General features: G+C 41.8%; 1 protein-coding gene across 8 annotated transcripts in view; it reads right to left on the bottom strand.

Annotated features, from left to right (window-relative positions):
• Nucleotides 1–23,364, bottom strand: part of GALNT13 (polypeptide N-acetylgalactosaminyltransferase 13) — a 195,385-nt gene that overhangs the window by 42,528 nt on the left and 129,493 nt on the right. For all 8 annotated transcript variants that reach the window (XR_008235994.1, XR_008235996.1, XR_008235993.1 and 5 more), the window contains 3 exons: nt 22,456–22,626; nt 14,261–14,378; nt 4,713–4,893 (listed from right to left, as the gene is read on the bottom strand). Coding sequence is in view for 2 of the 8 variants with exons in the window: in XM_052792613.1 (XP_052648573.1) it covers nt 4,713–4,893; nt 14,261–14,378; nt 22,456–22,626 (470 nt within the window). In the remaining 6 variants the exon portion in view is untranslated. The remainder of the gene's footprint in view (nt 1–4,712; nt 4,894–14,260; nt 14,379–22,455; nt 22,627–23,364) is intronic.

Below are 23,364 nucleotides of genomic sequence, written 5' to 3'. Positions count from 1 at the left end.
GACCCCAGCCCTGTGGCAACCCCGGGGAAATTTTGATAGGGAAATTGAAAGAGGATTTTCCTCCCCAGGTGGAAGAAGGAAAACGATGCCTCCGCTAGCAGCTTTTCCTTCCCAAAGGAATCGCTGTGGAAAGCAGTATTTGCAATGCATGGTATCCCACTGGATGTCAGACTGCTGAAAAATGGTTCGTTAAAGATAGCCTTGCATTTATATCTGCGTTTAGGAGCCTAAATTAAAATGGCCTACGGCAAGAATTGGTCTTTTCCATGGGGGAAGGGATGTCTTCTCACCTCGGAAACCAGCTGATGAAATGCAGGCTAGAAAGCCTAATATCGGACATCCAAGTTAAAAAATGTCGCTGACAAAATCCTCCCCTGCTGCTCGCTGAAACATAGGAAATTGTAAAGGTAGCTGCAAAACTGACTATCCAAAGTGATTTCAGAAGCTCCTCTCTAATACAATAGGAAATAATCTGTAACTCCTGTCAAAGGTACAAGTGCTAATGAGGAAACTTCAAAACGTGTCCTCATTTGACCTCTTGCATGGCAGGCGCTCTTCTAGACAGAGCTTCACAATGGCTTCTGCCATCAAAAGCACCTGGATGTTTCCAAACCTTCAAATCGGGCATTTTCAACCCAGCTGAACCTCCGGATACCGGCCAGTTCAGAAGATGACACGTCAGTATTCACCACTCCTCCAAACCTGGACAGCATCCATCCATCCACCCACCCAGCACCTTGACAGAAGACGTCACACCAAATAACGCCCTGCGACAGCAGCACCACACGGATAGCTCCAGGCTGGAACCGGCAGCAGAAAGGATTAAGGTCCTGATTTACGTCATCCAACATACTCCTCATTATCCACTTCCAAAACTAAATCTCAGATTTAAAATACTTAGATCTGCAGAGGTATGACTTCATCACTCAATTTACACGGCATTCTGCATTGTGTGCACTCCGATAGATGGAAATAGGTATTTCTTACTGCCGCTTTCCTGAGTTTCATTTTCTTTTAATTGGGCGGTTCCAAATTAATCTATTGCATTGGAGGTCTGACTGACATGTCAAATCAGTGAAGGAGCAGAGCAGGGAAAGTCCATAGTGAGGGGGCTTGCTCCAGGTTTTACAGATGTGCTGGAAAAATATGCAAGCTGGTCAAAGGTAGGCTTAAATCAGATATATTTCCCCGTGGCCTTTTTATTTTAATTTCTACATCTGAAGTTAACCTTTTGCTCAGCACTAAATTCCTCACTCCCACAACTCAGAATATCTCAGTAGAAATTCTGTGGAAAAAAGGGTAAAAAAAAAAAAATTAAAAAATCAAGGCCTAAGAGGGAGCCCTGCTGCAACCAAAGGGACCCTGGCTTTGAAGATCCCAAAACAAAAAGAAAAGCAATGGAAGAGAGAAAGAGAGAGAAAAACAAAAAAGTTCTTATCTAGGATTTGGAGTGTCGCATTTTGGAATTTGAAAATTAAAACATGACCAATTTGGGAGCATTTTTTAACTGAAATATTAACACATTTTAGAAAACTACACAGCAGCAATTTCATCTGGCAGTCTTTTTGAAACTGGAATTTTTAAGTGATTCCACCATGCATATCACTATTCTAGTCACTTTCAAATGCATTTTACTAATACCTCATTTAAAATGTATTGTATTTTAAATAGCCCTTAGTATGATATTTTTAGAGCTTGAGCTCACCTAAATGCCTTAAAGCAACTAACTCCTCATCAGCCTAGAAAAACTTGCTGTCAAGGCAGAATATAAAAGCACAGAGAGTGCAATGTATTCACCACATAACGCTATGCGGTGAATATACATTGTTAGTACTTGCATGCCTCACGGTCTTAAGAAAATGTACGCTTTCAGGGTAAATTATTAGAAATGCATTTAGTTCAACAAAAATGCATTGGAAACTGGTACTATGAGACTGCACAAAAAAAAGAACTTAATAAGGGAGAACTGAATTAAAGAATGGCTAATCCCATGTGATGTATTTATGGTTTGAACTTGACTGCATCTTACATGGGTTTTAAATTCACTTTTACATCATATTAGACATTCATTTGTCAGTTTTGTATTTATTTTTTCCATTTATTTCCCTTCCTCTTGCAAGAGAACAGAAACCAATTATGTTAGAAACAGTCAGCCAAATTTTCTGTCACACACCCTATTCCTTCAGCTTTAATGGGGTAGATATAATTACCAATTATAAAGGGACACAATCCACACAAAGTTCAATTTCCATATTTAAGAGGACCCTGTCAATGGGGTTGTTTTGCAATGGCCCTTCCTCCGAGCGGGAGGCAGAGCCCTGCAAACACTTCCCAAAAACACTCAGTGCCAACCCAAACCTCTGACTGATGGGGTTTCATCAGTCTGTTGACTTATGTTTAATATTTGTTTCATGCTTGCATCTTTTGGTTATATACACATTTATATACATCTATATTTAGGGTACATAAGGTATAGATATATAAATGTCTTTTTTACACCATTAACAGGGCACTTAAGGTGTGCATAGACTTTTTTTTATGGTGCTTTAAATTTTTTGGCTTGATAAGGGTTTTCCAGGATAGACTCAGAATATTTAATGAGCACATACTGTGACAGCCACAGGACACGTGCAATAACCCATGTAGAAACCAAGAGTTTTCCGACTTCACAGCTTGTGATTACATGTTGGCACCTGATGATTGACTGAGATGTCCTGAACCGCTGGAAAAATCAAAGCGCCAAAACAGCTTGTGGAAACAAGCAGGCTTTGCAGCTGGAATGAGCTGAGGTATAACAACAGTAAATTGTGCTGGAGATGAAACGCAAAACTCATACAGATAATAATATGGTCCGGGGTTTTCTTCTTGGTGATTGTAAAAATTTAAACTGATTCTGTTGCTACAGAATTTAAATGGGAAGAAAGTTTAAAGATGGAAGAATGGGAAGATTATCCCAGAGCACACAATAAAATAGTAACAATAGCTTACATAGTCTATGGCTATACTCTACCACAGACATTTAAAGCAATAATTTGTAAATACTATGAAAAATAACTGGCTTTCATACATGAGACATGGTGTATTCTGGCTTTTGAACTGAAGCAATTTAGTTTTTATTAACTATATAATTTTGAGGTATCAGTAAAACAGCCCGGAGTAAAAAAAACCCCACCCAGAACAGTTTTCCATTTTATATACAAATCTTTAAAAGAAAAATAGCATTATAAAGTATATTAACCTTATTTTTCATTTACTTCAGTCAAATCAAATGAAATAAAACTACTGGTCCTGATTTATAGAAAGAAAAGGCTTGGCTCAAAATGCCTGCTTTAAGAAGTTGGCTGTGACCAAAAGACTACTTGAAATACAGGTGCAAAACAGTTTTTACTAGAGAGCCAGCACTGAAGGTACATGCTCTTTTTTCCCTGATCACAGACACTCATTAAAGCTTTTGATTCTTGTGTTTGTTCAGGTAAAAAAAAAAAAGTTTTGCTTAAAACTCTAAGTTTGATAAAAATTTAATTGTCTCCAAGCCTTATTTTTCAAATGAACAGGTAAATTTTAAATGATGAAAGTAAGAACATGAAAACTGCCATGTAAGAGACTTGCGGGTAGTTGTTATATTATTCTGAAGACCAAGATCTATTTAAGAGTTAGTTGCATGAAGTAAACTGATGCTTAAATAAAGATAAAAAAAAAAAAAGATAAACTAAAATGCGATGACACTTCATGTGCACACGTTGACTGTCCGTACAAACCAAAGCGATGGCTCTGGCCAGCCCAGGGAGCCCCGTGGGTAGGCAGCTCTACGCCAAGCTGAATAGGACACGTCCTTCTCAGAGGGAGACCTCAGAGAGCTGCGCGGAGAGTAACGAAACCCCCACGTCCCACTCCGTTTTTAACGTATCTCCTCCACTAAGCTCACTCATACGGAGGCCATAGTTACCTTCTGATAAAAACATCCCCAGCTTTAATATAACAACGTTGGGTTATTTCATCAGAATATTTACTCACAATATAACCCTTAACAACTGTTGCAAGGTCAAAGAGGAATATGGTTTTTACCTCAAATAGTCGTGTGTGATATATGTGATTACACTGTACATAATTTGAATGTGCTACATGCACTATACTGAAACATAAATGAAAATCAATAAAAAGAAGAGAAATCTGTATGTTTAAAAGAGAGTGTTTCTCCTGAGGACTGACACTTGGCAGGGGTGAGAGACAGAAGGACATGGTGAAGATACTTCATGGCACTGAGTCCTGTGCTCCGAAGGGCTCCTGCTGTCCATGCAGTGACCTGGAGCACCTCTGCTGTCCCTCCCGTTGACGCCTTCTGAAGGGATCTTCAGGGATCATAAGGATAATCTGGCCAAATTCTGCATTTCTTAGACTAAATGGGTCAAAGAGCTTTCCTACTTGCTTGCAGACTAACATTATGAGAATAACGTTCTGAAAAAAACTCTTATGATCTTTGGGAGAGGAGGAGCCTTCACTAATATTTTTATCTTGGGAATAGAATATAGAAGGTTTTGACGCATGGAAAGGACATTCCCTTGGATTTTGAAAGCACTTTGCTGTTATGTCTCAACTTTCAGTGCATATAGATGCATACATGTCTACACTTACCTGTATGTGCCTTACGTTTACACTTTTCTTTTTCTGGACATCTTTACAGACCGTAATATGATCAGAAAATAATTTCTTACCTGGGGATATTATATAGAAGAAGTCCTTAAACTCATCCATCCAGACCTCTGCCAGTCTCCTGTTGTTCTTGTTGATGACGTGTCCTGTGCCACCGGGGAAGGTGTAAGGTGTTGCCTTTCGGAAAACATGGCCAACGTGGGAGCAGGTGACAATCTCAAGGGAGCCGCCGCACTGCCAAATCTGAAATTGAAATATGCAGAAAACATTGGCTAAAACAAATACAAGACGCGCTGAGTTTATAGCAGGAGGAACTCTGACAGACAGGTTAGCAGCTATCTCCTGATTTATCTCCCCAGCTCGCAGTTTAACAGGGAATTTCAAGCAAGAGTTTAAGGGAAACAGCAGGGGCACAACTCTTGATAGGAAGGAAAGCGCGCAGACTTTTTAACTGCAATGTGAAAGCTTGTGTGAATTGTTCACCTGGTTCTGTGTTCTCACAGCATAAACATACAGAAACCACCACCTTAGAAAGGTGTCATCCTATAATGGATTAGGTGGAGGGTCTGGTACACAGATACAAATCTGTGTATTTGGATTTTCCAGGGTTTCAAAATATTTAAAGAAACAGAGAAGAACTTTTACTTTTATATATATATAAATATATATATATATATGTTTGTGTTTTTCAAAGCAGAATCATGTTCATGACCATCCCGAGCAAAGGCACAGCAGATCTTCGTTAATATCATGGGCAGCAATAGAAAGCAGCAAGCACAGGTACTCTGAACATCACAGAACCACAGCAGTGAGAGAGATGCAAAAGGTATGTTCTCTGGTTCATATGCTGGTGAGTACCATGATCAACTCAAAAAAAAAAGTTATAGACAAAGAAGAGAATTTGATGAACTTCTAGATGCAAACTGTCCCTTTCCACTGCTTGAGCCAAAATCTATACTCTGAGTAAGCTCAGTGACTTCAATATGACTGCACAAGTATAAAAACAGATTCAAGTAATCCTGGACTTTAATACCCTGTTGTTAAACGAAGTAACGTATTTTTCTGTCAGATCACTGGATTCTTGGTATGATATAGATCAGTTTGTGTATTAACCGCTGCTCTGCAATCTCCCATCTTCCCAGGCTCTGAAAAGAACTAGAGAAGAAACTAAAGAAGGCTGAAGGTCCAAGCTGGCAGAACTGGAGGCATAACATAGGCAACCGGGTGAACACAGGCGCAAACAAAGATTTCCATCGGATGCTTATGGGGTTACAAAGCTTTGCTGTTCTGCCAGACAATATCGATTCCCTGGGATTCACTCTTCACTAAGGTTCACTGACATTTTTGGTGTCAACAAAGGTATTACCAACTGCCCAGTTCCTTATTTAGGCTCGTCCCACCCTTTGCTTAGTCTCCTCCTAAGCAGCCAGCAGGACTAAAATTTACAATATCTCCTGGTAATAAAACACAGAGTTTAAGAACCACTGGGTGTTTTAAACAGGAACGCTGGTACAGTCTTGTAATTAGAGCTCCTTGACACAGACGTAAGTTACCATAGTAACTTAATGCAGATTTTATTTAATTAGGGCTAAATCCTTTTACATAATTTCATTAGTATGCTAAGTGATGTACTCTGTTGGGATAAGCAACGACAACATCAAAATAGTCTTGTGTTTAACATCTTGTGTTTTGCAGCTCAGTGACAACTAGTCAGTTCAGGTGAAACTTCAAGCTGATGGATGCCAAGGAACACGCGACTGCACCGAAAGGGAGCGTGCGTTAGAACTGAAACACACGCTGCTGATATACTTACAAAGCAACCTGGGAGGAACCCGCTGGACTGGACAGTAATGAGCACCTCCAATTTGAGGTGCCCTTTAACTCACCGTCTCTGCCCAAGGACCAGCATTCCGCCTCCAGGTTGCTCCTGCTCTCCCCCTCCGACTACTCTCCCTGGCAGGAAATTCCTCCCACGCTACCATTTTTTAAAATGTGTGTTCCTGTACATTTTTTTCAGCACATTTTTGGCTGTCTTTGGTACAATCTGCCATCTATTACAGTCGTCATAGGAATGCGGATGAACCTGCACCCTGTGCAGAAGAAAAGGACTTTTATTTTTTCAATATTATTTAAAAACCCCAAACAAATCAACCTTCCTGAATATTCCATGGTAAAATGACTACTCTTCAAAAGTTCATATAATGGTTAAGGATTGTGGGATTCCAGAGATCTGTTCACAATACAGACAAGATACACTACGGTAATACATTTGATCACTCTTCATTGCAGCTACAGTGAATACCAAAATCATCCCTGCTACTTTGCTATTGAAGAGCTCTTTGTAGACAACACCTCAGTTCAGGTCTTCAATATCTGCCAGCAGCTTTTTACTGACACTGGTGCCTGCTCCATGTAATACTCCAAGAATTTTTGAGAGAAACTGCCATTAAATTTTATTGCAGCCTTTTTCATTTTAACATTCATTATATTTTTTAAGCCAGCAAAATTTCCAGGGATCCTACAGCTTGGGAATCAGGTATTTCCAATGAACCGTATCTTTCCTCCAACAGGCCTAGATTCTTCTGAACATGGCAACGATTTTATGAATTACTGCTTTCCTACAGTCCTTCTAGTCATCTTCGTTCTCTCTTCCCAGAAGAAGAACAACAAAGGGAGCCAGTGTCTCACCCCAGATCGCCACATCGAGACTTTCTGCCCACCAAAACCTGCCCTTGGCAAACCTCCGCAATCCCTGTGCTAAGCACTCACCGGCAGCGTTTGCTGTGGGGCAGAGCAGGTGGGAACCACAGCCCTTGGGTCAGCAATATTCCAGTTTACTGACCTCCCACCCATCGGAACAGGCAATAAGGGCCCTGACGGCGACTAAATGCAGCGAGGAACTAAAGACAGCCAGATTGCAAATATTCTGGTACAAGATTGATGTATCTCATTTAAAAAAAAAAAAAGTTTTAACTCTAATTTTCACACTGAATTATTCATAAACCAGTTATTGTCACATCATCATTTTTAAGGTTGAAGGTATCCTCCTTCCCCTTTCCTCTGAAGTTTAACCCTTCTCCTTCCACCTGAATGAATTACCCAGAATTAGATATTCTTCCAGCCATGGTACTTCAATCATACTTCAAGTCCCTCTCTGCATCTTCCAACCCAGCGCGTTCCATGAGTTCATTCCCAACCTTTTGTGAGAAGTTATTTAGTGAAAAAACCCAACATCCAGCTGCAACTTTACAGTTAAGAAACTCCAATAGTGACCTGTCCCCAGCCTGACATCTTGTCCTTCAGCACTACCCATTTTCCCACCCAGCAGTTTGTATCAATCTCCATCTTCTTCTGACTCAGGAGACAATTTCCAGAGCTCCTCTCATTAAAATGTTTCGGTGAATAACAGATCCAGCAGATCTGCTGCATTTCCTTGGTCTGGAAAATGAGCTGTCCAATCCAGCCTGTTTTAATTTACCTCCTATAAACCCATGCGAGACTAACCCATTTTCTATTTATCTTTTTGCTTACAAATATTAATTAATTCAAAATTTGTGGCAAGACAATGCACATCATGGAATTAAAACTAAAGCTTGTATTTGCCCACATAATTTATCCCTTTTTAAACATAGGCATTAATTATTTAGAACTACCTTTGATTTCACAGCCATTTTAAAACCATTCCTATTATTGCATAAAACGAGCGCATTAAACTCTGTCTGATCTCTGTGCAGCCCACTGTCAGGGTTTTTTTCACTTCCATCATTTCTGAACACTGAGTCAAAGTCAGTTCCTGCGAATCTCAGCGCACGTCAATCAGGAATATTTAAGGCTAATAACAATTTGTATGCAAATAAAACAACTTCGAGGCTTTACTCCAAATTTTAAAAACACAGAAAAAATACTCCTGTAGCTCTGCTGATGTTTGTTTATGTTGGGGTGGCAGGAGTACTTATCATCTGCCTATATCCAAAAAGAAAACACCACACACGCCGGCTTGTCCTTTACAGGTGAGTCTCTCCAGCCCACTAACAGCAAATCCCATCCTTCGCTGCCCCGTTTTCTCGGTGTTCTCTGTTTTTTCTCTGTTCCTTGGTACAACAAGTCTGCCGTTGCTCTGGGTCGGCGGTGCTGCTGAAGCCGGCATCCCCGGGTGGGAGGCTGTAATCACATCTCTGGTGGTCTCCACGGACGCCTCCACCCACTGTGGGTGGGGGTCTGGGTGAGCCGGGCACCGGGGGGGCACGCAGCCCAGATGTTGGCACAGCTGTTTCTGCAGTTAACCCCTATAAAGGGGAGTTTTACAACCAACCCTTCCGCGTTACTGGTTATTACCTCATTCTCAGGAGTAGAATTTCCTCGCCAATTCCTTTTATGACAAAATACGTAAAACTAACTCCAAATGAGATGTAATACTCTTTAAAGTTTAGAGTAAAATAAAACTAAAATCTCAGGTTACAGAGATACAAACACCAAAAGAAAATGCTTTATATGTTAATAATTCTATTTACTTCATTTTAGAAAATATTTCTTCACGTAAAGGGGTTCTTTTGGTACACGTATGTGTTTATTGATGGTGGCATTAGATTAAACATCTCACGCATATACGCACAGATCAAAAGCTGTGGTTAAAAAAAATCCCCAAAGATTACTGCAGTTGGAACGTAAGTTAACACGTAGGCACACTTATGTTAAATGAGTTAAACTTGTTTGCTGCTACGCAGTGACGCGTAAGTAATAATTAGGAAGAAAAAAAATCCTGAAAACTCCAGTACCAAAGATCTCTATAATGAAGTCAACTGAACTGGTGTATCTTGAATATTTTCCCTTAGAAATGTAAGAATCCTGACATACAGAAAAATTAATGCAGTCCAAAGAAAAGGAAAAATGCTGTATGCTTTAAATGTAAGCACACAAACATATTTTGAGTACAATTTGTGAGCAAACTGTGCTCCTAAAATTAGTTCGTTTATTCAAACAGCTAAGTAATATTGAAAAGCACAGAGATAGATTTTCAATCTGTTTGCCAGGTGATTAGGGATTTATATACCCCCAATTCCACTCACCAACACACAAAATTAATTTCAATGTCACAGTGTACTTCTGAAAATAATCTCGCATGCACGCAACCTTTCCAGCCTCGCCAGGAGCTGCACACTGTTATGCCTGTAATTATACAGCGCCGGTCTTCCAGTCATCCAAATGAGCGATTCTGCTAAAACTGTTTACTTAAACGTGTTTAAATACTCTCTTACACCTATAATTTTGCAGCTGAAAGTTGAGACCTCGCATACAGTCAGGCTGAAAAATTGCTATTAATAATCCTTTGTGCATATCTGGAAAAGCTTCATCGACAGCATCCAGCCTCACCAGCATTTACATCGAGCAAGCAGCGACCTTCGGGATGTCACTCCTGGGTCCAGCAGCAGCCGCCGCGGATGGGACACAGCGAGGGGGCTGCGGTTTGGCCATGCCTGTTCCCTCGCACCGAGACAGTCCCTTTTGCTGCACAACGCGGAGTCTGCACAACGTGCCTGCCCTTGACACAGGCTGCAAGATGAGTATTTCTATAGCTCGGATACTACGCTAAGCTACAAGTGAATTAAACGTCCTTGCTCCTTATTCATTTAGTGTAAGAATTCCTACAACAGTCAAAACGGAAGTTTCAGAGACCAAGAACAACATATAACTATATCACACTACTTAGGAAATACACGTGGAAACATCTGCATACCCTCTTCTGCACTTCCAACAGCTGCCAGAAAACCAAAAGTAAACAGCACCTTATTCCTGCTAGAGTACGCATTTGCTTTCTCTAGCCTTGCTTTGGCCTACTTGGATTATTCTGAAGAATAATCTTTTTTTTTCTGATGGGCAGATTATTTTTAATACCTTTTCCAAAGCTATATGAGCTCCTTTCTGACTAGCAAGTTTTCAGGGCATTCTCCGAATGGGAAAAAACCACTTACAGCATTTAACAGAAAATTAAAAATGTTTAAGGAATTCTATAAATAAAAATAGAGTAAGTTTTCAAGAATAAATGAGGGTTTCATTTACTAAAGTGACTCTTACAGCTGTAAGAGACTCCTGCCAGGATTTTGTTGTTTTGGTTTTTTTTTCCCCAATTGCCATTATTAAAAAGCATCCTCCAAAAGGCATCATTAAAGACCGTTCAGCAATAAGCAGCAGCACAGCGAAAAGAGGAAACATCGATTTACCCAGCAATAAGGAAATTGTACACAGCCGCACACATCACCACGCTCACGTGCGGTGTTTTCCGGGAACGGAGCGGCTGCCCCGACGGGACAGACCGACTTTGATTGCGTGTCGTTAGTCCGGGATCTGGGACCCGGCTCCGGCGCTGTCCGGCCAGGCAGCGGGGAGATGCGGGACCCCGCTGCGGATGCTGCTCCCGAGCCCTCCCCGAGGCACCGCGTCCAGCCGAGAAATGCCTGTGTGCCTCTTTGAGAGCAAAAATACTGCAAATCCTTTTAATCATTACGTTGGGGATAGTGCCACTGCCGCCGCTGGTTGCAGATGAGACGGTCGCAGACATTAGCCAGGGGAGGCAAAGGCATTTATAACATTTTTTTGAGGATGCAGGGATTATCAAGATGGGGATTTGGGGGGTTGTTTTCCGAATACCGGACCAACACCCAAACGAACCCCCTTTCATTCGATGATAAAAACATCCAATGTAATAAGAGCTCTAGAAACGTCCTCACGGCTGACTCCTATCATAGTAATTTTCCAAACCAAGATTTAGTCCCAGTGTTTTCCTGACTGCAATGAGATATTCCGGAAACCTGCTGGGTAATTGCAGGTTTGTAAAGCGGCTGCTGGAGGAACATCCCCAGCCCCTTGGCACTCTTTGCTACCCATTTTCTGCAGGTGTTTTACATCAGATGGGTTTTTCAATGCAGAGGCCTTTTATTGATCCAGTCGTACTTGATGTACTTGACTATTTGGTTGGTTTTCTTTACAGGCGAAGGCTCTAAATACCACGAAATCACATCGTGTGGCTGCCTGGCATTTCCATGGTAATCTCCCAGTGCTGGAAGCACATAATTTTATTTCTGTTCTTGACACCATGCCCTCTTATTAGGCTGATGCACGCTGGTAATGTTTCTTGAAGTTTAAGTGGGAAAATCTTCTGAAGACATAAAATAACGTTCTCTAATATGATGCCCCAAAATTCATGCGCTTCCTCTCCCGCTCCCCCCACCTCCGTCTTAACGAGTAAAAGAAGAAGAATGGCAGAGCTGCTTCCCTGCTTCTATCACTGGGGCTTTCTGCGGAAAGCACGGCTATCGTTGGTCTTCGTCTTTCCACATATTTTGGACTGAGATTTTTAATTTAAAGCTGAAACAAAGATCTCATGACAGTATTCTCACAAAATTTACACAAACTAAGCCCATCACTGGCTTACTCATAAGCATTGAATAGAATTCAAGTCCAATTTGAAACACGACTCAAGGAATGATTATTTAGGGAAGGGGGAAAAAAAAAAAAAAAAACAAAAAACCAAACCCTCCAAGTACTATTGTATGTATGTGTTATATAAATTATAGAAGTGCCCAGGAAGCAGAACCACAGAAATTGTACCAAAGGCAGAGGTATCAGCTCAACCTGCACTACACATGACCGCAAACCCCAAATCATCCCGACCAGGAGCTGGCTGACTCACACCACGAATTCCGACAGGTTTCCCACGCAGCTGCCAGGAGCCAGAGCAGAACAGCACAAGATGAAGACAGAACACCACCATTAAATTGCTAAACTCCTCAGGAAAGCTTTTCAAAATATATTAGCATTATTTGAGCAAGAGTATGCATTAAGAATATCCTAGTTAGGGCATTTCTTTAGCATATGCTGGAAGCTGAATACACACTCACATGCTGCTCTCAGTAGAAGATCAAATGCTTTCTGCCAAAATGAATCTATTATGCCAGGGAGCAGGAAAAGGCCATGGAATTGTAAATTATTTTATTCTGTTGCGCTTACAAGGCCTGACAGAAAAATGATTGCTATTTGTATCTTTGGTAACAAAAATAGCCACTGCCAAAAGGAGCCCACGGAGAATCAACTTCCATATATTCTCCAGTACGGACTCTTAAAAATCGCCTTGTTTGTCCCTTTGTATTAGAGTTGGTTTTTCAGGGATTATCATTTTTATGATGAAAACCCAGTGTTTTTCCAAAAGGAGGGTTAAATATTTTAGACTCTTCACTAATGAGAATGGGACCTTTCCACAGTTATCACCCAAAATTGGTCCTGCAAAAGGTTTTCTGTAAGCGATAAATGCCAGCAATAACAAACGGCTTCGAGGTTCCCTCTGTCAGGGTTTAATGTGCATCAGCAATTCTGATCTTAAAATTTAAATGAACTGGGCGAACTTCAGTTTATAGAAATCACACACTCTGATACTCGGTGAAAAATGAACAGTAGTAACACGCAGATCAGTCTACGAGAGGCACATATTTAACGCTTTAAAGCAGTGCTAGTCACTCTCTGCTCCACGGATCACTTCTAACAACATGAAAAACAAGCCTACTAACAGGTTTAAGTTAAAAATAAGCTCCTACACAGGGGCCTACATACATCCAAGGAATATTCTTAGGGGTCTATACACCAAATAATGTTGAAGTCCACTGATTTAAAACATTAATGCTCAGAAGAAGTAACTCTACACTTCTATTTTACTGGAAAGGGAATGATTATAGTTTATAGAAAATGGCCTGAAAATGCTTTCAAATTCTCAGTTCATCTTCTCTAGAAATACTTGCTTTACGAAAATCTTCAAAGTAGTTTCTGTCAATAGAAAATAGCCTACCAGCCCTGGCTGAAGACAAAAGACAAAAAAACAAAACAAAACAAAACAAAACAACGGAAAGAAGGATATCCCCATCATGTCCTATGGGTACTAGACAGGGACAGCTGGGTTTATTTTGCATACTTACTTAAAATGCATAAACTGTGGTACAGCAGAGATGTTCAAAGTAATTTTCAACATCCTTTCTAACAATTACTTATCAAAGACTCAATTTTCCAATTTTCCTTTATGTCTAAAGGACAACTACTAAATGCATTTCACTCAAAGGGATTTTAGTCTTGTCGTGGGCAACATACCTATCCTTAGCAGAAATAAAGTCACTTTTCTGCAGGACGTGAAATTTCTCTGCAAGCTCGGCTCTCGCACAGAGTAAAAATGGCAGCCAGAACTTGCAAGTTCATGATGACGTACACTTTCAAATACTTCTGTTAAAACATATACTTGAATTTTTTTTTTTTTTTACACTATACAAGTTTATATCTTGTTTATGTCAGTTAGCATTTGCACTAGCTCACAGAAAGCCTCATTTCTTTTATAAAGAAAGGTATTACTAAAATACATATTATTTTGAAAGTGTCAAAAATTCCAAACAGTAATAAAATGTTTCATGCAGTAAAAGGACCAAAATACTATAATGAGGCATCCCCAAATATCTTGAGAATTTAAATTAACCCATGACTTGCATGACAGCTAAAGCAGAAGCGCCCTGTCCGCAGCGTAGGAACGGTTACAGCACAACTGTGTTTGTGACAGAAAATGAAGGAAAACGGCAATTACCCTAAAAGACATTTCAAGATTCTCGCCACCCCAGATATCCATTCCTGCATCGTAAGTTCCTATCTCTTCAAAGTAGTTTCTGTCAATAGAAAATAGGCCACCAGCCATAGTAGGGGTCCTAGTTGAAAACAAACAGAAAAAAAGAAAAAAAAAAAAAAAAGAGGAAAAAGAAAAGAAAAAATACCTTTTGAAAGACACTGTGGAATTTATTAAGTGACACTACAGTACATTTCACTACCTCAGACATTTTGACTATAAATATATTCTATGTACAGCAACTTAAATATAAACTACTAACAATAACAACACGGTTTCGACTGCATACTCTGTGCGCTTGCCCTTCGGGCAGAGCTCCCCTCGAAGCCGATGAGAGCGCTGCCTGAGTCAGAGCTGCGGGATCGCTTCCTACCCGCAAAATCATATTTCCATAGATCATTTCAGGAGCATTGTAATGGTAAAGTGGATGGAATTTTGGCCTTCTGCATCCAGAACAGCAGTTCAAATCCAATCTGAGATGCTTAGCGAAGAGAGTTTAATGCCTCAGCTTTGCCTTAGAGGGAGACTAAATGTGCATAAAATTACCAGGCATAATCTCTCTTAACAGGATTATAAATCCTTACAACAGGCAAATCCAGTCAGAGTGCAACTTCTCTTTGTGTAAAGATGTCCTATTTCCCCGTAAGTACCTGCTCTATGTTTTTCAGCGTTTGAAGTCTATATGAAATGAAAAAAGCTCACCCCAGTTAGCAGGAACACGGCTCTGGGTTACCGCACCAACGCGTCCCCACCGAACCACAGCTCTCACCACATACACACACACACACACACACGGACCGGAGCACACAGCTAAAGGGGTTGCCCCAAAATCCCGGGGTTTGAGCCCAACGGCGTCCATCCCTGCGGACGCTGCCGCAGGAGCTGCGCCCCAGCACCCCCCCGTCGGCAGAGCTCCGGCACGACGCGGGGTGACGGCACCCGCGGCCAGCGACAGACTGGGATTTGGTGGAAGGGGTCTGCTGAGGTCTCGGCATCCCCACGCCGACGGGCTTTGCCGGTGAGGACCGCCGGGCATGTTAATGTAGCTGCGGATCAAGCCTTGCCGGTCAGGTAGCAGTTGTTTTCTGTCCCTCGGCTTCAAAAAAAAACCCAACTGCAAAGTGGGCGAGATTGGATTTTGAAAATGCGTGACCTAACGCTGGCTCAACGCACAGGCGTACAACCGCACACAAACACGCTGGTAACTACGGCCTGCCTGCAAACGATCCGGCCACACAAATGAATTCATTCATTCGGGTATTTAGTAAACTGCTTGCAAAGACTGCTAGGAATATCCGATATTCAGTGGTCAGATGAGGCGACTGAATCTGTGCAAGGGCAGCATTTCCAGCACCGGCACTTCTGCCCATCTAAAGCTCAGTTTCTGCGAGAGCTCCTGTGTTTGGAGACCGCCTTACACAAACACCGATGATATAAAGCAAGCTCCTGTAATTTTTCCAAAATGCAAGTCAACAGGAACAAAACGGTTCACGTGCAATGCAGGAAAAAGCTGGAAGAGGGGCTTCACCGGCGCTCCCACCCCTGGCAGAACCTGAATCACTTGGGCACTTCTCAGATCTTCCTTCGGAAGCTTTCGTACGTCCTACACGCAACATGAATTCGCTAAAGCACCCCCCTATTTGCACATAGCATCCCGGTGTTCCGATACGGGTTAGTGTGGGTGTCACACACACACACGGAGTGCAGACACCCAGACCCACTGGGATGATGCTGTGCTTTTCCCAGTGGTGGCACTGGACACAGCCCTGGCAGTAAGGAGTCCTCACTCACTCTCAAACTCAGCAAAGCCAGGTAATTCGCCTGCTGTGCAATTATTTCCTCTTCTGCCAGAGCTGACTATCGTTACTCCCAGAAAAAAAAAAGCAGTTTAGCAATGAAATAACACTGGACCCTGAGTTTACCAACACTTCATTTCTGTTCGTCTCCCCGTGCTCTCAGCACGGAAAGCTCAGTTAATTAACTGCCTGTCATCTGGACAGAGCTAAACCTTCCCAGGTTTCAAAGCTGCTTTACTGCCCTCAGCCTGGCTGGGTTTCTGCCACAAACAACACTGCTGGCCCCCTGAGCGACCCTACGCTACACTGCAAGCAAGCGGAGCGGATGGGAACGGCCGGGCAGTGTGACCCTCCACCTGACTGCTATCGTGGAAGTTAAATGCCATCTAGTATGGGGAGCACAAAATAAAGCCGAGTCTGAAATCTTTCTTAATTGAACTGGGTTTGTGCCAGACGATTACCAATACAAGAAAATGTATTTTAAAGAAACTTCTATTATTGATTACCTACAAACTCTGTAAGTCTACGCAAAACTATTTACCCTGATACCAAGAGCCGTGTCAGTACTTGGTTCACCCACCTACCTGACGAGTGGCCAAGTTCCCATAGGACTCACGGCGATTCACAAACATTGTGATGAGCCGGTGCCCAGCTCCCTCCTGCACTGATCTCCCATCCCCGCTAACCTTACTGAAGTGAGGAGTGCCACTGCTGTCCGACGAATAAAATCATCCCCACTCCTCTGTCTGCACCAGAAACCCTCATCCTCTGCCTCCTCTCCTTCTTCCTCCTTTTCTTCCTCCATTTCTTCCCCTGGAGGAAGACAGTCTTTGCTTGAATGGTACGAAATTTCCCATTTTTGCAAAGATTCAGTCTTAAGCAATTTTTTGAACGATGCAGCTGAACCGTACACACAGATCTGGATTCTTCTGAAATGTCATCGGCAAATGTTTACAAAACCCAAACAGTTTCCCTAATAACTCACTAACTGAAACTGGAAGTGCTGAGTTTCATGCTGTAAAATGTAGGTAACGATGCACCAATATATGCCACGGATTCTCAAATAATTGAAACGCAGCAGGCAGGACTGTTCTGTTATGTAAATTTGTTACACAAACAGACCTGCAGAGCTCTCATTATAAAAACAGCTGAAACAGTAATATTAGAAAGAGTAAGGGTGCCTACAGTTTTTGCTCAGCTTTACACCTATTAGCTATATTTTGCCTACTCGGAGTCACACTAACAACTTCAGTAATATGTTATGATTAACTCTAATCATCATTCAAACCCACTTTTAATTTTATTTTGGAGGTAACGTCTCCTCCTCATTTCTGCAATTATTAGCAGCAAGCAGGATTCCCATTCCTGTACCTGCACCTTTGACATCCCGTAAGAGGAGCTGCGCAGCATAAAGGTACCGCAGTGACCCCGGGTTTGCTGCATCCCACCGATCCCACTAACCCAGCCCAGCACACCGTGCCGGGCAGGGAAAACGAGGAGGGGCTGGCATGGAGCCGCTCCCGAGGGGACTCCAGCTCCCGCCGTGGCCGGGGATGCTCAGGTCAGGTCCCCCAGGCTGGGAGCATCCCAAAGCCACGTAATGTCACCTCACCCCGCGTCCTTCAAGCTCCCCGTCCTGTGCATCCGCTCAAAGGGGTCCAACAGTCGCAACGGTAACGTTGCTAATGAACAAGACTGCTATTTATATAGCTTGGAATAAGGTTTTTACACCAGTTTCCAATACTGCTGTCCATCACCCAGGCAGCATTAATTGTAGTCAGCTCTAAGTTTAATCAGCCATAAGAAGAAGAAGATAAATAAAAAATGCTCCTAATATTTGACCTTGTATTTTTCCTCTCAATAACTAATTTATACTTGAGAAGAGATTTTCTGGAACAAAATATTTTTTAGTATTTATAATACTAGCCTGGAGTGTCTTCAGCTTAAAAAATTAAGGGCAAGTATAGAAATATCCATAGAAATGTGCTGTGCAGAGACTCTAACTGCCCAGCACAGAAACAATTCATGCTTTTAATACTGTAGATGTAAGAAGACGAGATTTTTGTAAACTGATCTTGGCACAGACAAGTTTTCTATTGCCACAGGCAAAACTGCAGAAGGAGAAATGAGCTCACTTAAAGACAAAGGATGTCCTGCAAAGTACAAATATTGTGCAAGGATTTTTCAGTGGAAAAAGAAAAATGAAAGGTTTAGCAAGACCACTGGCTTTATTAGCTGGCACTGTCCATGAACATTCAACACCGAAACAGGTCACACCTGAGAACTACACTGCCTAGAAATCTCTGTTTTCATAAATCCCAGATCTACCCACATCCACCGGATCATCTGCAGGAAGCTTTGGCTTTAAGCTCCACCTCTGCACGGGGCAACCATCCAGGTTTTGCTCCCAGAGAGCCCTCTGGAAACCAAAACAGGCTTTGTACTTGGAATAACATATTTTGACAAGGTCTGATCATTTACAAAGTTTACAAAGCCGGAGGTTACTCCGGTGACAGCGGAAGTTACAGCATTTACTTCACAGGGAAATAAGGTAAAATCCTGAGGTGCATCAGAACAGCAATGAATAGCCTTTGCTGTTCAAACAAAAGAAAATAGATATATACCCACTGACACGAGTCCTTGGGGGTTGCTGTACCTTCACAGTAAGGAACGTACCCCTAAAGCAACACCTGGAAGCCCCTCCATGGCTCAGGTAACATTTGCACTCAAGCCACAGTTCATATTTGATTTCTGCAAATACACCTGAAAAAATATGTTTCAACTGATTCTAGCAAACCTCAGAGAATGAAATATTTGACTTGACTAGCTCTGTCTCCAGGAACAATCTTTCCTTCAGGGATTTCTTCTAAATGTCCCCTTCCTGTCCTCACTTTATAGTTTCAGTCCTAACAAAGACGCCTGATGAACTGAAAGCTCCCTGATGTTACTTCTGCTTCTGGTCATTGTATGTGTAAAAAAATTGTAAGTACATTTAAAAAAAAAAACCAAAAACCAAATACCAAAAAAACCCAAACCCCAGGAAATCCCAGTATCTGATGACCACTGACTTCTTCCCCCAGGATGGGGAGTACTGAGAGGGGGTCGGGGCAGAGGTGGCACGACGTGCTGCCTGGTGCCCAGGACAACTGCCCATCATTAGTGCTCCCACCTTCATCTACCACCTTCAAACTGGGAGCACTGGCAAACTGGAAAGGCTTTTGCTACATTTGCAAAACCTGTGATTCTTTGGGGAAGAGTTACGATTTTAGACTATTCTGGGAAAGGTTATGTTATCATAGTGTTAGCTGACCTGAGAGAAAACTAGGTAAGGGATGAAGAAAATGAGAACAAGAGAAGGGACGTCAGACTGGGGTTTAAGAACCAGAAGAAGAAAATAAGGGGCAAAAATGGTAGGGATTAGTGTGTGAAGAGCAGGAATAGCATCCGGATCAGAACCCGATCTGTCCAGGGCAGGGCATCACTAATTAGTGTGAGAGGCACCTCTGAATCCCCATTGTTCTGTTTGCAAAAATATGACAAACAACCTAACTTTTCTAACGGATGTCGGTAAGAAAACTCTTTTACAGCTGTACTGCATAACAATTAGCTGTGGGTTTTTAATACCAGTCACTGAATTAATTAACCTTTTCCCACTAAATCTAGAGATTCCAGCAAAGGCAGATATTTCAGTTGACTCAAATGCCCAACTCAGGAATTTAACATTTCCTTTCACTCCCTAGGCAAACAATCAAGCAACATTTCACATCTACAAACCAGAAAGAATGAGGCACCCTCTTCTGAGAGTACAGCACCTTCTGTCTTTAATTTCATTGGGGTTAATGGTCACAGCGTATGTGATGGCTGAACTTTGTTTGTACCCACTAGCAAGCTCTTATCAGTAAGCTATCCTGATCTTTCCCATAAAAATACTTATACAATAATACAAATTATACATAAATAATAAATTGTATATAAACTAATTCAGTTTGAAACTGTATGCATTATGCTTTTAAATCTAAAAAGCAAAGGTAGGAATTTATCGATGTTATTATGGAAGATAAATATTTTGAGTAAAACTTTTGTCAATTCCACGGATTTTTAACATAACAAAAAGCAGAATTTGAGTGCAATGGTTATATTACACATACATGCACACAAACATGTAATCCAATGATGTTTGTATTCTATACCTATTCCACAGATTACAAAGAAAAAGTATGAATAAAGACATATTGAATCTACGTGAGACTGAAAAAATGTTACAGAATGGGGAAAGCAACATGGAATAAGAAAATGAACTCACCAATTTGTTTCTAAGTTTTTGGTATGGGTTAGGCTTTTGTTTATTTTTATCCCCCCATTTTTTGAATATTCAGGCGGCAGCACCTGCCAAAACCATTCTTAACTTAGCTGCAGTATTATACTTTTGCTCTTTGGATGCAGAATTTGTGATTGTGTTTCTGACAGCTCAGGCCTGATTTACTGCCGCGGTCTCTTGGACTGCTTTTGATAAGCATCTGGAAATACCAGCTAGCACTGAAAGCAGCTGATGACTTATTAAATGGTGTTTCTTACAGGAAGGCCGTTCTAACCGGGCAGTTCCACAGCTCATTGCTTTGCTGGTTCCCCTCCCGCTGGGTAAAAGGGAAAATGAAACAGGCAGCACCTTCTTCGGACACCAAAGAGACTGAAATGCCTCCACTATGTGGTCAGAAAGGGCACCTATATGTCTAAAAGCTGACACTTTAGTCTTAAGCCAGCACAATTACACACCCTCAGAGCCACCTCTTCACTCTAAAGCACTTATGTAAGTGATAATTATGGGACACTTGGCATTAACCTCTGACTCCTTCACCCACGCTCTGCTCACTAACACTCACCTTACCAGCCGAATCCCAAAAAGCCCAGGCAATCACCAGCTAAAAGCTGGTGGGGGGAAAAAAGAAAAAAACCCTATTTTTTTGTTTTAATAATTTTAAGAGTCAATTACATGTCTGATTCTGGATTAACTTTTAAGTACTACTGCATTTCAAGATAAGGAACTAAGAACGGGATTTGCGTTTCTTTGAAAACTCCCTGTGTCTGGGAATTGATTCGGCACGGGAGAGGCAGGATAAACCCAGCCCAGTGAATGACGCGGTGGGAGCAGCGGCCAGCACAGTGTGAGGCTCTGCAGCTCGTTAGGATAATTAACTCTACCAATTTTAAGGCACACCTCAGCTTTAATGAAATAGCTGCTGGCAGACTTCAGAGCTGAGTGATAATATTTGAGATGATGAGAAAAAACAGTTCTCTTGACTCAAAAATAGCTTCATCCCCCTTCTGCTAATGCCAGGGTCAGCTCCTGCTCCCAAGGACCCTGTTTCCTTTTCCTGAGATCATTTCCTGAGAATAAAATCTAAAAAAAACCCAGCCCTTCCCTGGCTCCAGGCTTTGAAGGACAAAAAAGGACAGATTTTGGCCACTTTCTGGCAAAGGTAATTCTGAAAGGCTTTTCTTTGCCCATCCCCTGCCTTACCTGGAAGTGTTTCGCAAAGCTGTGCTGTGACTGCTGTCCCTGAGTTGGCTCTCCCTTTATCTGCCTGTTGTGCACAATCGGGGGTATGCAGGACTGGAATTCTGTCCACTTCATCATATGTCTCAGACAGGTTTGAAACCATTACATCCACTTGTGAAAGGGGTTTTTTTTTTGCTTTTTTTTTTTAACTTTTCATGAAGACCACAGAAGCTATTAGAGCTGAGCAAATAACCCATTGCAAGTAATTTATTCAATTTGTTCTGTTTCAGCTTCATTTAAAATTTTTCTAGAGATTTTGTTACAGTCCGTGGTTTGAGCAATTAAATGAAAGAGGTCAGGAATGATCACAGGAATTCAGGACATACTCTTAGATCATTTTTGACTCAGTGTGCACAGTCATCAATTTTATTTTCTAGGCAATAAAAGCACGCATTTCAAGTGCAAATCATAACCGAATACTTGGTTCAATATGTCCAAAAATGTGTATTTCAGAAATATGTTCTAATATTTGCCTTAAATATGAAAAAAACAGTAACATCTGTAAACACAAGGTCAACAGGCTATTTGCAGAAAACAAACAGAGGAAACTTAAAAAGCAGGGATATTTTGAATTACTGAATGTTGAAAAGAAGATACAAATGAGTTTTCTCAGCTCTGATAACTACACTGCAGCATTAAGGACAGGTCAGATTTTGGTCTTCTCTACCCTGAACAGTGGTGCCGAAAGTATCTGACATGTGTTCTCTGATACTGCAGCGAAATCTTAAGTATTAAGCATTATTATCTACATAAACAAGTAGACAGTAGAGTCAATTAGCATAGTACTCTTGATTTGCTCTCCTTACCTTACAGGCAAGGTCCTGTCTCCTTTCCTCCTGTCCATTTCTCTCTGGGGAACTGGATACCAGCGAAAGTTAAGTTTCCAGTTAAACCCTCCATAAGTCATATCAGATCCAGCCATGTATTCAAACGTGTCATCGCTGATCACATCAATGATTGGGCAGACAACAGTTTTCCTGTAAGAAAAAAATTGGCTTTTTTTAAACGAAATATTTTTTCATGTTAGTATGCTGAATATTGCACTTATTTTGAGGCTTCTCTGCATTTACCACCGCTCCGCGCCGGTTTTCTCTTCCAGGAACGAGGCCGTGCAAAATTCCCCTTTTCTGCTGTCCGCAGCTTTTTGGACACACTTGACTCCTCGCTGAGCTCCCAAGAGCTGAAAGCTGCCAACACCCAACCCTGCCCGGGGCTCCCGCTCCGCTGCCAAATCCTCTCCGAACGGCAGGAGCGACTGCCGCACGCTTCACCCCAGCAGCACAAACTACACCGTATCGATAAATTCTCCTCCTTGTTCCTTACATGACACAGAGTTTTCCTGTACACCTTTCCAAGACTGTCAGGACAAACACAACAGAGACTATTTTTGCTTGTGGCTGCGGGGCTCGAGCAGTGCTGGTGTTATCACGTGTGCATGCATGTCTCGTGAAGCACCTGCGAGGCGTTTCATAAATGAGAACAAATCCCATCTCCCGTGTGTGCACTTAGGCAGGCTGCTGCTGCCCATGCATGTGCGGCTGCTCCTCCATCGAGCAGAGCAAGGACCTCGGCTGCTGCAACCCTGCCAGGGAGGACAGCGTGGTTTTTGGGTCTCACTCGCAGGGCTTTTATGCACTTAGGCGCAAAAAAAAGGGAAAATTGATTGCATCACCTAACGCAAAAAAAAAGGAAAAAAAGAAAAGAGGAAAAAAAAA

Source organism: Harpia harpyja, chromosome 7 (assembly GCF_026419915.1).
Source record: "Harpia harpyja isolate bHarHar1 chromosome 7, bHarHar1 primary haplotype, whole genome shotgun sequence".
Lineage (NCBI taxonomy): Eukaryota > Metazoa > Chordata > Aves > Accipitriformes > Accipitridae > Harpia > Harpia harpyja.
This window is presented reverse-complemented; position numbering and strand designations above follow the sequence as displayed.